This window comes from Trichomycterus rosablanca, chromosome 26 (genome assembly GCF_030014385.1).
Source record: "Trichomycterus rosablanca isolate fTriRos1 chromosome 26, fTriRos1.hap1, whole genome shotgun sequence".
In the NCBI taxonomy this organism is placed as follows: Eukaryota; Metazoa; Chordata; class Actinopteri; order Siluriformes; family Trichomycteridae; genus Trichomycterus; species Trichomycterus rosablanca.
Genome location: NC_086013.1, coordinates 12,185,378 through 12,202,894, shown reverse-complemented (window position 1 = coordinate 12,202,894; position 17,517 = coordinate 12,185,378). Strand labels below are relative to the sequence as shown.

Genomic DNA, 17,517 nt, shown 5'->3' with positions numbered 1-17,517 from the left:
GTCATGTCTATTTAAGCTTTCCAGGAGTCTGAGGCAGAAACAAGTAGAAAGAAGTTACTGAAGGGAGACAAGCTAAGGCTATAAGAACCCTTACAGTAGAACAAAGAAAAAAGACCGGTGCAGGGTTGTACTGGTTTAGAATGACATAATGCAGCAATACAGAGGAGATCTTACATAAATTCACTTACATTCAAAGGCAATTTGGTGAATTTAATCCACTTACTGGCATGGAATGTATGTATGAGGCAATAATTAAAATATTTAACATATTTAAAATATTTATTTATTGCAACATATAAAAATGAAATACGAATAACTTTTCTCCCTGTAATCTCAGCATATTTTGAGTTTCCATCCTAGCTGACAGTCAAAATTGCATTTTGTGTCTGTAATTTTAATTATACATGTTTAGATCTATTTACAGTCTAATACAGTGCAGATAAACAATAACCAAAGTGGTTCCAGAAGTTACTTAACATAGGAACTGCTTTTCTGACAGACTATACAACATCGTGTCAGTTGCTAGGATCCACAAACCTTATGGTCAATAGTTTTGTAAATGGTGTGTTGTAGCTTGCATTGTTAGCTCATTTGCCGTTATTAGTCATTGCCATTTTACATGAACCTTGTGTCATGACGCTGACAGAAGATGTCAAAAAACTGTCAGATGTCAAATGCCTATTTGTCATGGGTGATCAGAAAACGGATTCAGCTTTTGTTATAGTGTGTTGTTAGCAGTACCAGTCATTGTCATGGCAACTTGAGAGCTCATCACTTTTGGAACTTCTAACATAACACTGTTGTAATATCAGACACATTTTAACCACTCATGACAGGATATGAGATCTGCTGTGACAGGTGTCACGACGAAAGGTTCAGTAGTGTGCAATGTGAAATCTACAGGAAAGGTCAGAAAACTGTAAGGAACAGTTATACACAAGGACTGGAGCTAGTGTGCAGGTTGATTTTTCATCAGGTCCTTTAATGGGCAGGTGAATAAACAGGAACAAAATCTCTCTAGTCGACTTTCTTTGGTTTCCGATTTTTCCAGGTTACAATACCAATAAAGGTACCTGCAAAAACAGGACAAAGATCTTTAAAATACAACAGGGCTGGACATACAGTATTGCAGTAGTAAAGCTTTCCACAAGTGTGTGTCAGTGGGTATTTGTGACCATTTTATCAAAAGAGCATTTGTAATATTAGGCACTGATGTAGGATGAGAATTCCTGGTTTGCAATCAATGTTTCAATTCATCCTAAAGGTGTTCAGTAGGGTTGAGGTCAGGGCACCGTGTAGGCCACTGGAGTTCCTCCACACCAAACTCATTAAACCATGTTGTTATGGACTTTGTTTTGTGCACAGGGTTACAGTAATGCTGAAACAAAGCCATTTACCAAACTGTTGCCACAAAGTTAGAAGCACAGACTTTGTTTTATGTCATTTATTTTTAGGCGCACGGGTGGCGTAATGATCTATTACTCTGGGGGTTGGGGGCTGGTTGGCCGAAGCTCAACGAGGGACTGGAACCTGTCCGGGTTGTATTCCTGCCTTGCACCCAGTGTTGCTGGGAAAACCGGGCGCACTGCAACCCTGACAGCTTAAGCAGTGGTATGGTAAAAAATTAAAATGTGGTAAAATTAATATTTTCCACATCTGTTAGCCATGGGTGTGACTAAGACACCTGAACTTAAAAATTAGGTGTGTTTACATACTTTTTGCTATATAGTGTAAAAGATTAAATATATTAAAATAAACATTTCATTAGTATTTAAGCTAGCATAATCACAAGTGCCTGTCATTGATCATTTGCCTAAATCAACTAAATAAATAAACATTAGCTATACTTACCAACACAGAGCAAGAGGATTAACGCTGCTACCCCAGGAAGTATGACTGAGTACTCCCGAGGAAGGAAATAACTGTGGATCACATGATCACTGTCTACAAACGGCTGTAGAGAAAACAGAATATGTTTAGTCAGAGAGGTCATGGGGCATGTTCATTTTACATTATATTTATTAAATTATACTTATATTTTTAGTACTCAGACATTTGTCATTACATATGTTAGTCATATGCAGAAAATGTCTTAGCATTATCATTTGATTTCAATTTATTTAATAAACTATTATTATTATATACAGGGGTTGGACAAAATAACTGAAACACCTGGTTTTAGACCACAATAATTTATTAGTATGGTGTAGGGCCTCCTTTTGCGGCCAATACAGCGTCAATTCGTCTTGGAAATGACATATACAAGTCCTGCACAGTGGTCAGAGGGATTTTAAGCCATTCTTCTTGCAGGATAGTGGCCAGGTCACTACATGATGCTGGTGGAGGAAAACGTTTCCTGACTCGCTTCTCCAAAACACCCCAAAGTGGCTCAATAATATTTAGATCTGGTGACTGTGCAGGCCATGGGAGATGTTCAACTTCACTTTCATGTTCATCAAACCAATCTTTCACCAGTCTTGCTGTGTGTATTGGTGCATTGTCATCCTGATACACGGCACCGCCATTGGATGCACATGGTCCTCCAGAATGGTTCGGTAGTCCTTGGCAGTGACGCGCCCATCTAGCACAAGTATTGGGCCAAGGGAATGCCATGATATGGCAGCCCAAACCATCACTGATCCACCCCCATGCTTCACTCTGGGCATGCAACAGTCTGGGTGGTACGCTTCTTTGGGTATTCTCCACACCGTAACTCTCCCGGATGTGGGGAAAACAGTAAAGGTGGACTCATCAGAGAACAATACATGTTTCACATTGTCCACAGCCCAAGATTTGCGCTCCTTGCACCATTGAAACCGACGTTTGGCATCGGCACGAGTGACCAAAGGTTTGGCTATAGCAGCCCGGCCGTGTATATTGACCCTGTGGAGCTCCCGACGGACAGTTCTGGTGGAAACAGGAGAGTTGAGGTGCACATTTAATTCTGCCGTGATTTGGGCAGCCGTGGTTTTATGTTTTTTGGATACAATCCGGGTTAGCACCCGAACATCCCTTTCAGACAGCTTCCTCTTGCGTCCACAGTTAATCCTGTTGGATGTGGTTTGTCCTTCTTGGTGGTATGCTGACATTACCCTGGATACCGTGGCTCTTGATACATCACAAAGACTTGCTGTCTTGGTCACAGATGCGCCAGCAAGACGTGCACCAACAATTTGACCCCTGTAGATTGTTATTATAATAAAATGATTAATTACATTTATTACATTTAGAATGTACATCTATCCACAGTGACTTATAATCCCAGCAATTAAGGGGTTAATCATTGAGCAACCCCTGTTCCATTTCAATTTTTTAGCTATTTTAGTCTGTGACTGAATGATTGAAACATGAAGAATCACCAAACAGTTTGTCTTGAATAAGAAGCAGCTATAACATGCTGACACTGTTTTAGTTTATAGTTAATTTCCAGAATAGTTTGTACATTTTGTAAAATGGAATAAAAACAAGAATCTGTGGTTTGTTCATTGTTTTGAACCTGTATTTTACTGGCAAATGTACAAAAAATAATTTTACTGTTTTGGCTGACCAATTTGACTGCATTTTGTAGAATTAAAACACAAATTTCCGCAACTACATGTGTCAGTGGGGGCGTGCGTTAGGTACGGCTCTCCTCGGCCAGTATAGGGGTCTACAGCAGTGAAGGAAAGATACATTATATGAGTGAATTTGAAGAGGATATATGCTCTAAAGAGGTTACAATTTTTTTGTAATCATGATTCCAAAGAGAAGTTGATTGATTTTACTTACCAGTACTATAACCCATATTGTGTAGTAGGTAAACAGTAACAGACTAAAACCAACAAGGCCCAGTCCAACAGCTTGATCTGCACCAGTCGCCTATTCAAAAAGTAACAGAAAATGCATTATTGTTTACATTTTTGTATTAGTCTTGATTTTTACATTAATGTTATGGAATATCAATGCATTTAAACTTTGGCGATGGCAAATACTGTACTTTTGAGAGTATCTTAGACAACAACATAGACAAACAAATGGATCCTGGACCAAATCAAACCTCACCTGTAATTTGATGCTCAGACAACCAAACTGAAGCTCTCTTATTTTGGACACATTATGAGACAAGCCAGTTTATTGGAAAAGACAATTACACTAAAGATAAAAGAGGAAGAGGACGGCCAGCAACAAGATGAATGGACACAATCAACAATAATAAACAATGAAAGAACCATTAAGAAGCCTAAATACTCTATCAAAATACTATCCATATGGTCGTCATGAGTCAGGAAACCAACTGCAGGGCATCGTACAATCACTCATTCATTCATTCACTTATATAAGCAGTTAAGAGTGGCTAATCCACCTACCGAGGAGATTGTTTAATAATCTTATCTGTATTATTTACATAAACAAAATTAATATAAATGTTTCCTGAAGCACTGTACGGAACATCGTGAGCTGACGCTAGTAGTAAAAACATGCGGAAACATTTAGAATTGTGCGGAACACTGTGAGGTGACGTTAATGTAGGAATTTAACTAATGTTACATTAATGGAAAGTAAACCTGCGTTGAAAGCTTAGTTTTATAAATTAATGACAGTGAACAAGTTTTAGGTGTTGGCTTACACATGAACGCGTATTAAGTAAATTTGAACCTAGCCATAGGTTAATTTTGTATTATTTATCTTACCATGTTGTGAACGCGTCACTCTACAGAGTATTTCCTGTATTTTGCGTTACACATTTCCGGCTGACGGCAAAGATCATTATGGGAAATGTAGTTCAGAAGAGGTGTCCAAATACTACAACGTACTAGTGGTTACGTTCATGTAGGGGAGAGCGGTGTGTCATGGTTTATGAGTAGGGCATTTATTACTATAATGAACTAAGTCTGAGGTTTTTGTTCAAAACCAATTCTCTAATAACAAAACATAATGTATCCCTTTTATTGCATATACATCCCTCACACCGCTGCTCTCGCTCTCAGCCTATAGGCTCTCGCTCCCTCAGTCACGTGACGGTACCACAACAAAACACAGCCGCGCAGGAGCGAGCTACTACTATGTACACACATGATCTCTATTTGATCATGAAACCAGAGATACTTACTGATGTAGCGGAGAAAAAGTTAAACTGAAGTATCGATACTATTGATATTTGGATCGATCCGCGGATACCGACTTAATAAGGTTGGAATAGCCGTGTGGTGCCAGTACCTAGCCTAGCCGACGAGTTCATAGCTGAGATACTGACTAAAACCCAAATAACTCACAAACCATAACTATTATTAAAGATATACAATAAAGACTTGTACACTGTGTGCAGTACATTAACTATACGAAATACATTACAGTTGAGTTAATATACAAGTTCAACAACACCGGTACTTTTTAGCTTAGTCGCTAGTGTTAGCTGCTAAGCTAATCGCAGTGATTTCTGTTTCTATAAGCACTCTGTATTTATAACTCTATAATATTAAATATTGTAATTCATATATTTTGTAAGTAGCTGCTCTCAGTAGGGTTGTAGATAAATTCAGATGTTTAAAGCGGTCAGATTTCTTGTTTCTGTATCACCACCAAGCGGCTAACTCAAACAACGTAGTCGTGTTTGCCGGGTGAATAAATATGTACATTTTAAACAGAGACCGAATATGTTTGTCCTTGTTCATTTAAATTTAAGAATAGATGCTTATCTGTTTATATTTATAAGCACAAAGTCAACAGAAAAGAGCTCTTATTCATCCAAACATTCGGCATGAGAGCCTCACTGCGCATGCGCCGATTAACGTACGTGACCTTTACGTAGATTGCGCAAAGTGCGTTCGTCCTTTACGTACAAACAATTTAAACCATAATTTCCATAAATTCGCCCCTATTTCTGTATGTGCAAAGCAAAATTATCATAAAACTTACTCTTTTGTTAGAAATGAAAGAAAAAATGAAAAATATATTACTTAGATCCCAGAGAAAGTTTCAGCAGGGAGATTGATATAGGCTTCTGCTAGCTTTAAAACTGGCATCAAGGACACAACACAAAATCACAGACTAACATTAAATGTGGTTTCTATTATTTCTTTTTTCAACGATAATTAGGTCTGCATTTCTTAATGCAAAGAAACATTTAAGCATGCAAATGAATAATCGTCTCGACTAATGAACCATTGTTTTTAAGAGTGTGTGCAAATCAGGACAGTAATCAAGTGCAGTTATGTAAAATTTTAATATATGTACTTTATTTGTACTTGTAAGTAGACACCGACAAAAAACTAAAGGTAGCACATCTTTGTGCAAAATAAGCCGCATCAGCAATACAAACATTTACCTTTACAACTTAGCTTATCAATGCTGTTAACAGATGATCTTTTATCCTAATAACGCTCCCTGGCATCCTTGCTGAGTTTCTCGGTGTGGTTTCCTTTAATTTTGCTTCTGCTTCTCCAGCTTTCACTGCTAAGAAAGAATAAAAATCAGTAATGTAAGCATCTTTGCTGCTACTTTTACTGTATCGCCGACACAAAAACAATACAGTGGCGCATCTGTGACGTCATAGGTACGGAACACACGGGACTGACCAATGAGCAACTAGTAATAAACTACTGAATCACTGAACCGACTCATGATTCACATCATTTTAAAGCATATTATAATATTACTTATTTATACTGAAATGAATAATTTATTGCAGTTTCATAAATGAAAATAATAATTTGTACTCGTTATTTATGACAGTTTATGGAAATTTGACCACATGAAGCGTTTTCAGAATGTTTGTGGTGTTTCTGCGCCATCATGTGGATCTTTGCTGAGGTAACTTTTTTTTTTAAAGAAACAGTAAACATAACAGTACACTTAAAATAAAAAAAATAAAAATATCAAAGCAAAAAACAAAGCCAGAGAAATTACAAATCATTTAAGGAATCTTGTTCCAAATAGCATCACATATAAATAAGAGAGACCATGAAATAAAACATTCCTTAGAAATGCGTTATCTTTACATAGCTCTAAAGTCAAAAAATTAAACCGCTAATCTTTGGGTATAAGATACCATATATCTAAAGCATTTTTTAAACATTTTTTTATTCAGTTAGTTTTGATAATTTGGTTGAGGTTTGTACAGTCCAGTACATTAAGTCCCCCACTTGAGAGATCTTTATTTTTCCAAATAAGGTTAAAAACTGCTGAGGTAACTTGTCCAGTTGCTAGCTCGGGTTAGCTCGTCTTCCAGGGAGGTTTACTATATAAAGAAGAGTAAATAAACATTAAACAATGTGGCTGCACCACAACAGCGTCTGTACAGGAGCTCAAATACTGAAGAGAATAAAATTAAACACGTTTCCATGTTGTGTTTTGAGCACTGAGGAATATCGAGTGTTTCACTGTTAACCTGAACACTGAAGGTGAGCACAAGAGACCGGGAGCTTTTATATGAGCTGAACATGTTTTTATTTACTTACACTGTAATGATCCGACTCTCCACCATCTATCAGCTCCAGTTATATTATGGGATGGATGATCGGACCGCAGTGTGCTGTGTTTACATACTCATGCAGTAACTCATCCGGGTACTTTTCACGTACTGTTTCATGAATACTGCGTAATCAGACACTACTTGCTCTCGCGTATTGTTCAGTATGGAAGTGATTTCGGACGCAGTTATGATCTCTACTGTCTTATGAAACGAGAGAAATGTGCTGAATGTAGCGGAGAAAAAGTAAAACTGAAGTATCGATACTACGGATATTTGGATCGATCCGCCCATCACTACTAATAAGGTTTGAACAGCCGTGTGGCGTCAATGGCTAGCCTAGCCAACTAAAACCCAAACAGTTCATACACCATAACTATTATTATTATTATTATGAAAGATATACAATAAAGACTTGTGCACCGTGTTTAGTACATTAACTATACGAAACACATTACAGCTGTGAGTTAATATACAAGTTCAACAACACCGCTATGCTAGTGTTAGCTGCTAAGCTAATCGCAGTGATCTCTGTTTCTAAAAGCACTCTGTATTTATAACTCTATCATATTAATATTGTAATACTTACATTTTGTAAGTAGCTGCTCTGAGTAGGGTTGTAGATAAATTCAGATGTTTAAAGCAGTCAGATTTCTTCTTTCTGGATGCTTTACTTTCTCACAACATTACTATCATGGTGTAGCACCTCCAAGCGGCTAACTCATACCACGTGATTGTGTTTGCTGGGTGAATAAATGTGTAAGTTTTTAATATTGACCGAATACACGTGTCCTTGTTCATTTAAAATAAAAATAGATGCTATTCTGTTAATATTTAAAAGCACAAAGTCAAAAGAAAAGAGCTCTCATTCACCAAAACACAAACACTCGGTATGTGAGCTTCACTACGCATGCGCAGACGGAATCAGTCTCACTACGCATGCTCCTATTCACGAACCTGACCTACGCCTACACAAGGTTTCGTGAATTTGCGTAAGTTGCGCAAAGTGCGTAAGGTGCAATTATACTTTATATTGGTGTAATTTACACTATTATTTCCATAAATTTGGCCCTATTTCTGTGTGTGCAAAGCAAAATATTCAAAAACTTACAATCTTCTATCAGAAATGAAAGAAAAACTAAACAAATATTAATAAGATCCAAGAGAAAGTTTCAGCAGGGAGATTGATATACACTTCTGTTAGCTTTAAAACTGGCATTAAGGACACAAAACAAAATTCATGACTCCACAATAAAAAAAAATTAAGAACAAGATTCATGGAAAAGTAGTAAGGAGGAAAACAATGGTGTGAGTGCTGGTGTGGTGTGTCAGGATCTAAATGACTAGCTAATATTGAAGCAACCTCGAATTTCTATTTTAGTGTAAGGAAAATGTAAATTCATCTGCCTAGTAGCTGAGTTATACAACAATATACTGATGAACCAGAACTTAAGGACCACAAATAGTACCACCTGACAGCAGTCCAAAGACCAGTTGTTGATTAATTGACGACAGTTTTCTTCAAAATCATGAGTAACCCTTATCCCTACCAAAGGTTTATACAGTCCTATCCACATGCGTTGGCATACATATTGGCATGTACATCTATTAAAGACTGGCTGTGCAAAATAAACATATTTACTTAAAAACGAGGTCATACATCTGTCTGTCACCCAATATTTTCTTTATTTTCCCAAAATATTACATTAATACACAATTAAAGACACATTTACAGAAATACAGAGACATCCATATCTGTTTAGATCCATCATTGAAACAGTATTACACTAAACAAATCAATATGATGTTAAAAAAAATAAAAACACTGGAAATTACTTTTTGATTATAAAATAAGTATTTATCAAAAATCTGTATATAATATAACCAGAAAAATAAAGGAATTATTTATAAAGGAAAAAATATAGCTAAAATTTCCCAATATATATTTTTTTTAATAATTTGATAATTGTAAGTTATAAAGTTAAAGTGAACCACTTGAGACAACGTTTTCTGGCTGACTCAAGTGCATAGCTTTTTATCCATTAAAAATGTATCACAGGTCATTAGTTGTAAAGAAAGTTAAGTTTCTATTTAATACAGTTAGTAGATCTAAGTGCCGTTGTGGTGAACTTTATATCATGCAAAGATCACAGTGTAATTTATAATTCCATTTGAAAATAGTTAATACCACAAAATCAAACACAAATGGTCCACGCATAACATTTTACCAACAAATTACTTTCATCCGTAGTAACGACACAACTATATAAATCAGAGTGAGGAGACTCAAGTACATTACTTAGAATTTAAAAGAACAGCAAATCACATAAATACCATATGTTGCACCTGCATAGAACCATTTTCCATAATTTATCCCAATCAGAATAGTGTCTTAAATAAGTTTACATCTGATTTAGAGATTCCATGTTAATACAGCGAAACAAGGTGGTGAGAATAATCAGACTTAAGCAGAGAGTGTCTTTTAAATAATACACAAAGCTGGTCGCTGAGGGATTAATGAAGAAAAATGTGATGGGAACCTTCACTGAATACAGGACAGATTTATATAAACCAGCCCGCTGGTTTGAAAATACAGACAGCACAGTGATAACATTTGCATATAGCTAATAACCTTTGGAAGCAAGGCAGAAACAAACAAAAAGATACAGCAACAAGTTTGTATAACAAGAATAAAGAAAAGAAAATATTTCCAAAAGGATTGTTTAATAAAAGTGTAGCGATGTAGTATAGCGATCCGATAATAACGTACATAATGTGCAAGTGATGTATTTGTACATGGGTCAATGACTAGCTTTGTTTTTGAAAATACATTTGAATTAATTATACTCATTACTCTATCACAATATATGTTTTTACATTTACTTCTGGATTAATCCGCCTTCTAATTTAGACATTTTAATAAAATGTTTGCAATTTTTCTTTGACATTTTCTCCCTAAGACAAGGCCAATTGTGTCCGTTGAATGTGGTACCAGGCCAGCAGCACCACTGAGATTTAAACTCAGAAAATATTAAAATACATAAATATTTTAGGTTACTTATTACATCAATTTTTTTTACTTTTACTAAAATCATGCTAATCACTGTAGTGTGTACATACGTAGTATTGTACATTTTAATTTACTGTTAAATGTAACTCATTTTAAAATATTTGATATGGAACAATTGAGCCTTGCACTGCAGCACAAATGTTTGTGCCATTTACAAATGAACTGCCTTTGTTCTTCTTGATTATTTACTGCATCACCGTACCTAATTGAAGAGTTAGACAAGCAAAAGTTGTGAACTTGAATATACAACAATGTCCAAAATAAATTTTGTTCTACTGCACTGGAAACTTATTCACATAAAAAAGAAATTATGCAATTATGCAGTAATGTAATACATCGGAAAGCAAAACAATGAAAAAAAAAAACAACTGCAAGCTATTTCATTGACCCATGTGTATAGTATAGATAGGTATGTGTGTGTTATGTATGTAACTAAAGTATAACTAAGAACCTGAGAGTCACAAATCGACATCAGCACAGCTGTGTGAAGGTTTAATAAACCTAAAAATGCATAATAGGAACATTCTATGTGACATCCATAAAATTATATTTTTTATAAACCAAAGTCTTAGTACCCCATGAACTTCATGAACCTCTGATTTTAGACAATAAAAATATTGTGGTCCTAAAATACATGAATGTGCATATTTTCCTGTAATCTTATATGAACAGTATAAACTATATTAGCTCACAGTGATCATGCGTAAAAAATGATTGGGATTTCGTTATCTTCTGGATGTGTCCCAAACCATACACTAGAATACTACCACATTATACTGTAGTTACTACTCAGATGAAAAGAGAAAGTGTTTTGGGACACTGTTAAAACTTGATGGACTAACGTCCAATACCACCAATATTCTAATGTATTTAGTAGAAGTAGTAGAAATGACACCACATTAGCTGTGATATTGTAAATATAACATTAGAACACAACAGACTGGTTAGCTAACAGGTAGACATGAGTGAGATTTCAGTACTGGACTTCTGATTTATTATTATTCACAATAAATAGCCAAACATGCCAATTTTGGCTTAACTGTGATTTTATGTATAGATGGTTACAGGTAAAAGGAGTCTTATTTTACTTCCTCATAATGTCAGTAATTAGTAAAACTTTAGTCAGAATTTTTTAAAGGAACAATAATAACCTCTGTAGGTAATGATAGCTTATAGCTAAGTTAGACTAACTGGACAGAGAATTTAAGGACTAAGGTGAAACCTTATCGTGAGCAAATCTCTAATAGCCACTGCTTCATGTAGATAATGTTAGCGAACAATACACAAGCTGATAGCTAAACATGCTAACTAACTGCTGATAAGCTTTTAGGGATCTGTTTATTCTGTAATAATTAGAATATTAGAAATAATTGGCTAAATTGTGTGGAGTTTGTAGAGTAACTAGTTAAAAACACCCAACTTGTTTTTATTTCCTATTAATACTTGACAAGTCTCTGTTTTAAATATAAAATGGCACTTTAGCAATATGTATGTAAAGAGTGTACATTAGAGGATGTTAGAGTGAACCATCTATGGGTACAAATACGTTTGAACTTATTTTTAAATTCTAAAGAGAAGTGTCTAAAGTGACTGTTAGGACTCACATGGTAGAGTACTGTAATATGAAATATAAAATCCTCCTTTGATCAAACCAACCTTGCACCATTGTTTACAGAACTAGCTACAAAAGAGCACAAAAGTCGTAATGTGCACACACTAGTCTGTTTTCCTCTCAGATCAACTGAGAGTTTTTTTTTCCTCCATGACCAAAATCATGGTTTGCTCATTCGAACGTGAAACAAAACAGTACAGACGTTTACACACTAACAAACACAAAGCGGAAAAAGCGCCTTTGTTTGTGAATGCACATCAGGTGCAGCGGGAGATGCACCAGCCGCTGCTAAGTACAGTCGCGTGAATGTGAGTCATCTGCTCTGATCTAAGCCTACAAACAAAGCCATTTCTTCAGCCACATCCTCCAGTCCTCACCACTACACATTCCATCACAGTGTACACACGAGCATGGTTTCTCCTGCACAATTCTGAACACATTTCCCTGCAACAGGACGGGATCTCCAATCTAAACGGAAAGTTCCATTCAAGACAACGTTTAGTGCACTGCACAGCAGTACAACACAATCAGAACACTTGTGTCTATGCTGAAACCAGCAGCACATCAAAAAAAAAAAAGAAAGAAAAGGGGGTGAGTGTGCGTGCTCAGACAGAGAGAATAAAAGGAGAATTGTTAGAGAGAAATTGGGCGTACAGTTCTCCGGCCCAGCTGGAGAACATATAACGAATGAATGTATTGTAATCTCTAACACCATGCACACACAAATACACACAGGACAAAAGGTTAGAATCTGTGCAGGAATGGTTATGGTGTTAACCTGAACATCAAGTTATTCTGTATGGCCAGCCACACAATGCTTTATCATTCTGTCAAAAAATAAATCTAATTTTTCTCTCAAGCTGATTTTCTGCATATTTCCCAATGCTTTTAAAATGCTAGTGATTTTTGCAAGAAATATTGGAAACATTACTCACAGGCTTACATAGGTCATAAGAGACAGAGGTTTGTTAAAGGTTTGTTATTATTATCTTTAAAAGCTGTGGTATAAAACTTCAGGTACACGTGGGGTAATGTTTTTACCTAATAATGTAACCTAATCATCTTCAGGATTTTGATTGAAACACAGATTCAGTCACATATAACTGAATTGTCAGGTGAATCTGTGTTAATGATTTGCAGATTACAGTTCTAAAGTCAAATGTGTAATAATTGTCATAATTTATCAAATATGAACATTCACATTGCAACAAAAAATAAATAAGTTGGGAAACATGAAGAAAAATGAGTTATTTGAGGAAAAAAATACATGTTCTTCAAGATAATTCCATATTCCATATTTCCTATGCAGGGAAATGTGGTTTGGTAAAATCCTAATACTTGTGCTAACACTACTAACACATTTTAGTGGTTTGAAAAACAGACAGATCAGTATACAGACAGAAAAAATACAAATCTTGTAGTAAAATAACACAGATCGGAACCATTAAATAATGCTAGCTTGGGTTAAGTAATATTTGAATTGAATTTTTTAAGTGACATTCTGACTGCTATATGATTTCAAAGGCAGGATTGGGCAGAATTTGAATTGTTTTAAATACAATACAAAACATGTTTCATTAATCTACACAAATGGGAATTTAGTTTAACGATATTTGGAATACGTTGTTCCTCAGTGTTAATGGCAGAGTGGTATCTGGAAGGTACACATGAGCCTAAATCACTTTTTTTTCACTTGCAGACCCCCCTTCCTGTAAGTGAATCTACCGAATTAAAAAGCAGAACAGTAGGAAGTGCTATAGAAAATTGTTTTCTTGGGCAGAATATAAGGTGAAGATTTAGAGCCCTAACCCCAAAAGCATTGCATTGAACACCTTTTGACTGAACTGGAATGTCAGTTGTAAGCCAGGCCTACTTGCCTAAGGGGGGTGTCTGACCTCACAAAGTTTTTTGCATGAATGGGCTCAAATTCCCCAAAAACTACATCATAAATCTAGTCGGAGGCCTTTCCAGAAGAGTGGAGTCTGGTATAGTCACAAAGAAGGAGATTGGGGGGATGTCTACGTATTTCCGACCAAATAGTTAGTTACTATTAAGTAGTAATTTTATATACTATTTAAAACATTATTTTGGGCAGTTTGGGACTCTGGTGGATTAATTTGTCATTTCCATGCAAAAAAATCTTTTCTGACCTTCCAGAAGCATCAGATTCAAAAAGTAAATAGTTTTGAAATACTTGTATTCTGTTACTGGTTAACCCTGTTTGGACTTATGGCAGCTTTTCACAGTGTTAGACTACACTTCCAATAATGCCTTATTTCTTCAGATATTTCAAGTATTTACTTGCACACAGGGTGTCACTTACGCATTAATGAATAAATCGTTTGATTACTGGGTTTTCTAATATAACAGTAATAAAATTCCACTACCTTTTGCAGAAATAGTGCAAGGTGTGATTCCTGTAGTGTATAAAGTGAATCAGTGAAAATAAAAAGACGACCGGCAGTAAAATCATTTCTTTAGTGAGAAAGATCTGCATTGGCATCCCTCACTTGTGGCCATCTGCTCTTTTAAGAAGGATGATGCTGATGCTAGAAGATTAATGACTCTCGATCACGACGGCCTCAAACACACCCGCTGACACCCTGCCACGAAATTAAACACGTTAAGGTTTTTGTTCTACTTTTAATTGAACATTTTTTAAACATCTGTCAAACTGAAAACACCTGGACTCACCTGTTGCCGAGCTGAATGCCGCCAAGTGCAGTGGTACCGTCCTTACTGACAAACAGTCGCAAATTGCTGTCTGTGAGAACGGAGAAAAGCACTTTTAGATGAAGGACCGTTTTCATTTGGGACTTATTAAAAGAGTTTGCCCTGGAAAAGAGCTTAAACATGCATGTGCATCAGTACACACCTTCGTTGTTGCTGACATCAGCGAAATCCTGACTTTGGACAATCTTCTCCACAATGTCGTCAGCGTCAATGCGTGTGTCATCCACCCAGGTGGGGTGATTCTCCACCGAGTCCTTCTTTCTCCTACAGCATGGACCAAAACATGCGTAATATATCTTCATTACAAATGTATTCATTATTTTTATTAGTAGTAGTAGTATTACTACTAGTCTTAACTAGTGTATTTTAACGTGTTTTACAATACGCTTATTTAATAACATCACATCAATAGCAAATATTTTATAGGTTTAAAATTCTGCTTTTTTGTATGTACATCAAAGTAATGTTTTAAGAATTCACTGGTGGAAAATGTAGTTTAATATAGGCTAAAAATAATGAATAAATAAATAAACATTTTGCAATTTACTTTTGCATTTTTCTCATCATGTAATCATTGCAATTCTTGCAGCTTGCACCACCCTCGCAGTGGCTAAGAAGACCTGAGACTATCACATAGGGCATCTTGTTAACCTGGCAGTGGAATATCATAAAGAGGCATACTGTGCACGGGGAGCCACAATGCACACTATGCACTCCACAAATCATCCATCACTAGTACAGGCCCCTCGACCACTGGTGCAGAGACCACAACTGCACCACAATTGTAAGCTCGGACGCTCTCCCTTTCTTCTGCACAGCGGATTGCACACGTTTGGACACCCGGCAGGTTCTTTTGTTTAAAAAAATTATGATGTTAATGAATAAGCATGTGGATTTCATAAGCACTAATCAATGAAATGTATTTTTTGTATTTTATTTGCTTTGTTATTTTCCTATTTGTTATTTGTCTTGTGTAATGTGTGGTACTAATGCCTTCTGTGAAAGGCAAGTTGTAATTCTCTAGAATGTCTTGAGGCAAGAGTCACATTTTGAGAGATTGAATAATCATGAATGTAATCCCAGAACAAATTAAACTATCACAATTAAAACCTTATTTGTAGGTCAGCACTGATTCTTACCTAGATGGCCGGTTAGAGAGAATGGCTGGACGTGGAGGACGAGGAGGTTTCTCTGGTTTCACCAGCTCTTTATCCGGCTCTGCTGAGTTCTCAGTTGGCGTTGGAGTTCCCGCTGATGTGTTGCTGCTGCTGGTGGACGTGTTGCGCCGGTGCTGGCTGAGGTCTGTCAGGCTGGATGAGCCTGAATGTTCTGTGCTGTAGCCTGCAGGAGGAGAAACATTTTTTTAGAGAAAGAAAGTGAGAAGGCACTTTAGGAGCTGGTATAATGTTTGTCCTAATGTTTTGATTTATAAAATACCTGTATTCTATTAAATATATGGGTTAAAGATGAAAAGCGATTTTCTCAATTTCTTCTTAGTGTAAGTCTGGACAGTTTCATCCCATGAAGTAGTCACTAGACATTAGTCAATTATAATCATTAACCAGGAAAGTGGAGGCCAATTTTTAGACCCTCAGATGGTAGAATAATCTACATTGCTGTGTGCATATTTTGACCCAAAAGATTTTCATAAATCCAACAATAAGCAAAAAAGAACAAAAATCTATAAGAATGTCCTTTGGCAAAGATGTACATGCTCAAATCATTTAGTCACAGAAACAGAACAATCACAGAGATCATTGAACTTTATAGACTACCATAATACAAATGTTCTTTACACGTGTGCGTAAACAGTGTAAAACAAGCATAAGGCACCATGATCAAAGTCTCACCTGACACTCTGCTCTGCTGGCTGGCATAGCTGGAATTCCTGGAGTGTCCAGTGTGAAACTCTTCTGGGCTGGAGAGGTTCTCATCTAACACTTCTGGTAGACCTGCACACACCCACACTTGTAAAGTTCAGATCACAAAATGTGAACTCACTCAGTTTTTACAAGAAAGTGGCAGCTTACCTGAGCAGGTTCTAGGTTTGAGTGTCCGGTTGGTGGTGATGCCAGCGCTAATGCCAGTGGGTTGGGTGGAGGTGATGTCGGTGCCCTCTCCCTTACAGTCCAGCTGCAGAGACGGGTCCTGACCGGCGAGTAATGTGGTCTTAGCCGTACACAGAGGCCTGAGGACAAATACACTTACTCAGTTGCAAGTTATTGCCCAATCGGGTGTAATAAATTAATAATCCTTTATTTATACTTTTGTCAGTCCTATGATGGTTCAAGAGCGTAAACAAATCACAGATTCTCGTCACTGCATTTTGCAAAATGTCTCATTTTCCAAAATGGTGTTTATAGCTCAACTAAAAAGAATAAAGTAATCCAAGCTCAGAAGTTTCGTTCTTCAAGCCCAAATGTTTTATATGTTGACAGCAGGTGGCGGTATATAAAAGCATATGACTGGAATAACGCCAATAAACTTCTAGTTTAGGTTGAATAAAAAAAGTGAAGCCTGTATTTATTTACTTCAGAAGAGGTAAACACATATGCATAGCCCATCTCTTTGTAATGTCTATCAGTATGACAGAGACAGTTTACAAAACAAATGAAAATGAAGTTAACTGAGCATTAACAATGGAGATCTAATCAT

The 17,517-nt window shown here is 36.4% G+C and overlaps 2 protein-coding genes and 1 long non-coding RNA gene across 3 annotated transcripts in view; 1 reads left to right on the top strand and 2 right to left on the bottom strand.

Moving 5' to 3' along the window:
• Positions 1-260: 260 nt before the first annotated feature.
• dpm2 (dolichyl-phosphate mannosyltransferase subunit 2, regulatory) lies at positions 261-4,720 on the bottom strand. Its single transcript, XM_062988663.1, has 4 exons — positions 4,671-4,720; positions 3,769-3,858; positions 1,852-1,954; positions 261-1,073 (listed from the first exon to the last, which is right to left on the bottom strand). Exons 1-4 carry the CDS (start codon positions 4,671-4,673, stop codon positions 1,018-1,020), a joined length of 252 nt encoding a protein of 83 aa, XP_062844733.1. The 5' UTR covers positions 4,674-4,720; the 3' UTR covers positions 261-1,017.
• A 2,908-nt stretch (positions 4,721-7,628) lies between these two features.
• On the top strand, positions 7,629-16,039 carry LOC134303034 (uncharacterized). Its single transcript, XR_010007615.1, has 3 exons — positions 7,629-7,754; positions 15,452-15,646; positions 15,984-16,039. It is a non-coding gene; the product is annotated as an uncharacterized LOC134303034 (long non-coding RNA).
• eeig1b (estrogen-induced osteoclastogenesis regulator 1b) overlaps positions 14,589-17,517 on the bottom strand; it is a 34,987-nt gene continuing 32,058 nt past the window's right edge. The window contains exons 8-13 of the mRNA XM_062988284.1: positions 16,893-17,050; positions 16,713-16,814; positions 16,002-16,203; positions 15,005-15,126; positions 14,824-14,893; positions 14,589-14,732 (exon numbers count right to left, since the gene is read on the bottom strand). Coding sequence (XP_062844354.1) covers positions 14,687-14,732; positions 14,824-14,893; positions 15,005-15,126; positions 16,002-16,203; positions 16,713-16,814; positions 16,893-17,050 — 700 coding nt within the window. The 3' untranslated portion in view covers positions 14,589-14,686. The remainder of the gene's footprint in view (positions 14,733-14,823; positions 14,894-15,004; positions 15,127-16,001; positions 16,204-16,712; positions 16,815-16,892; positions 17,051-17,517) is intronic.

Excerpts from the sequence above, each read along its gene's own strand:
- dpm2 (XM_062988663.1), bottom strand. Across the intron at positions 1,955-3,768 it reads CAATATGGGTTATAGTACTG|CCGTTTGTAGACAGTGATCA; the intron begins GTAAGTAAAATC and ends TTTTCTCTACAG. Across the intron at positions 1,074-1,851 it reads AATCCTCTTGCTCTGTGTTG|GTACCTTTATTGGTATTGTA; the intron begins GTAAGTATAGCT and ends CTGTTTTTGCAG.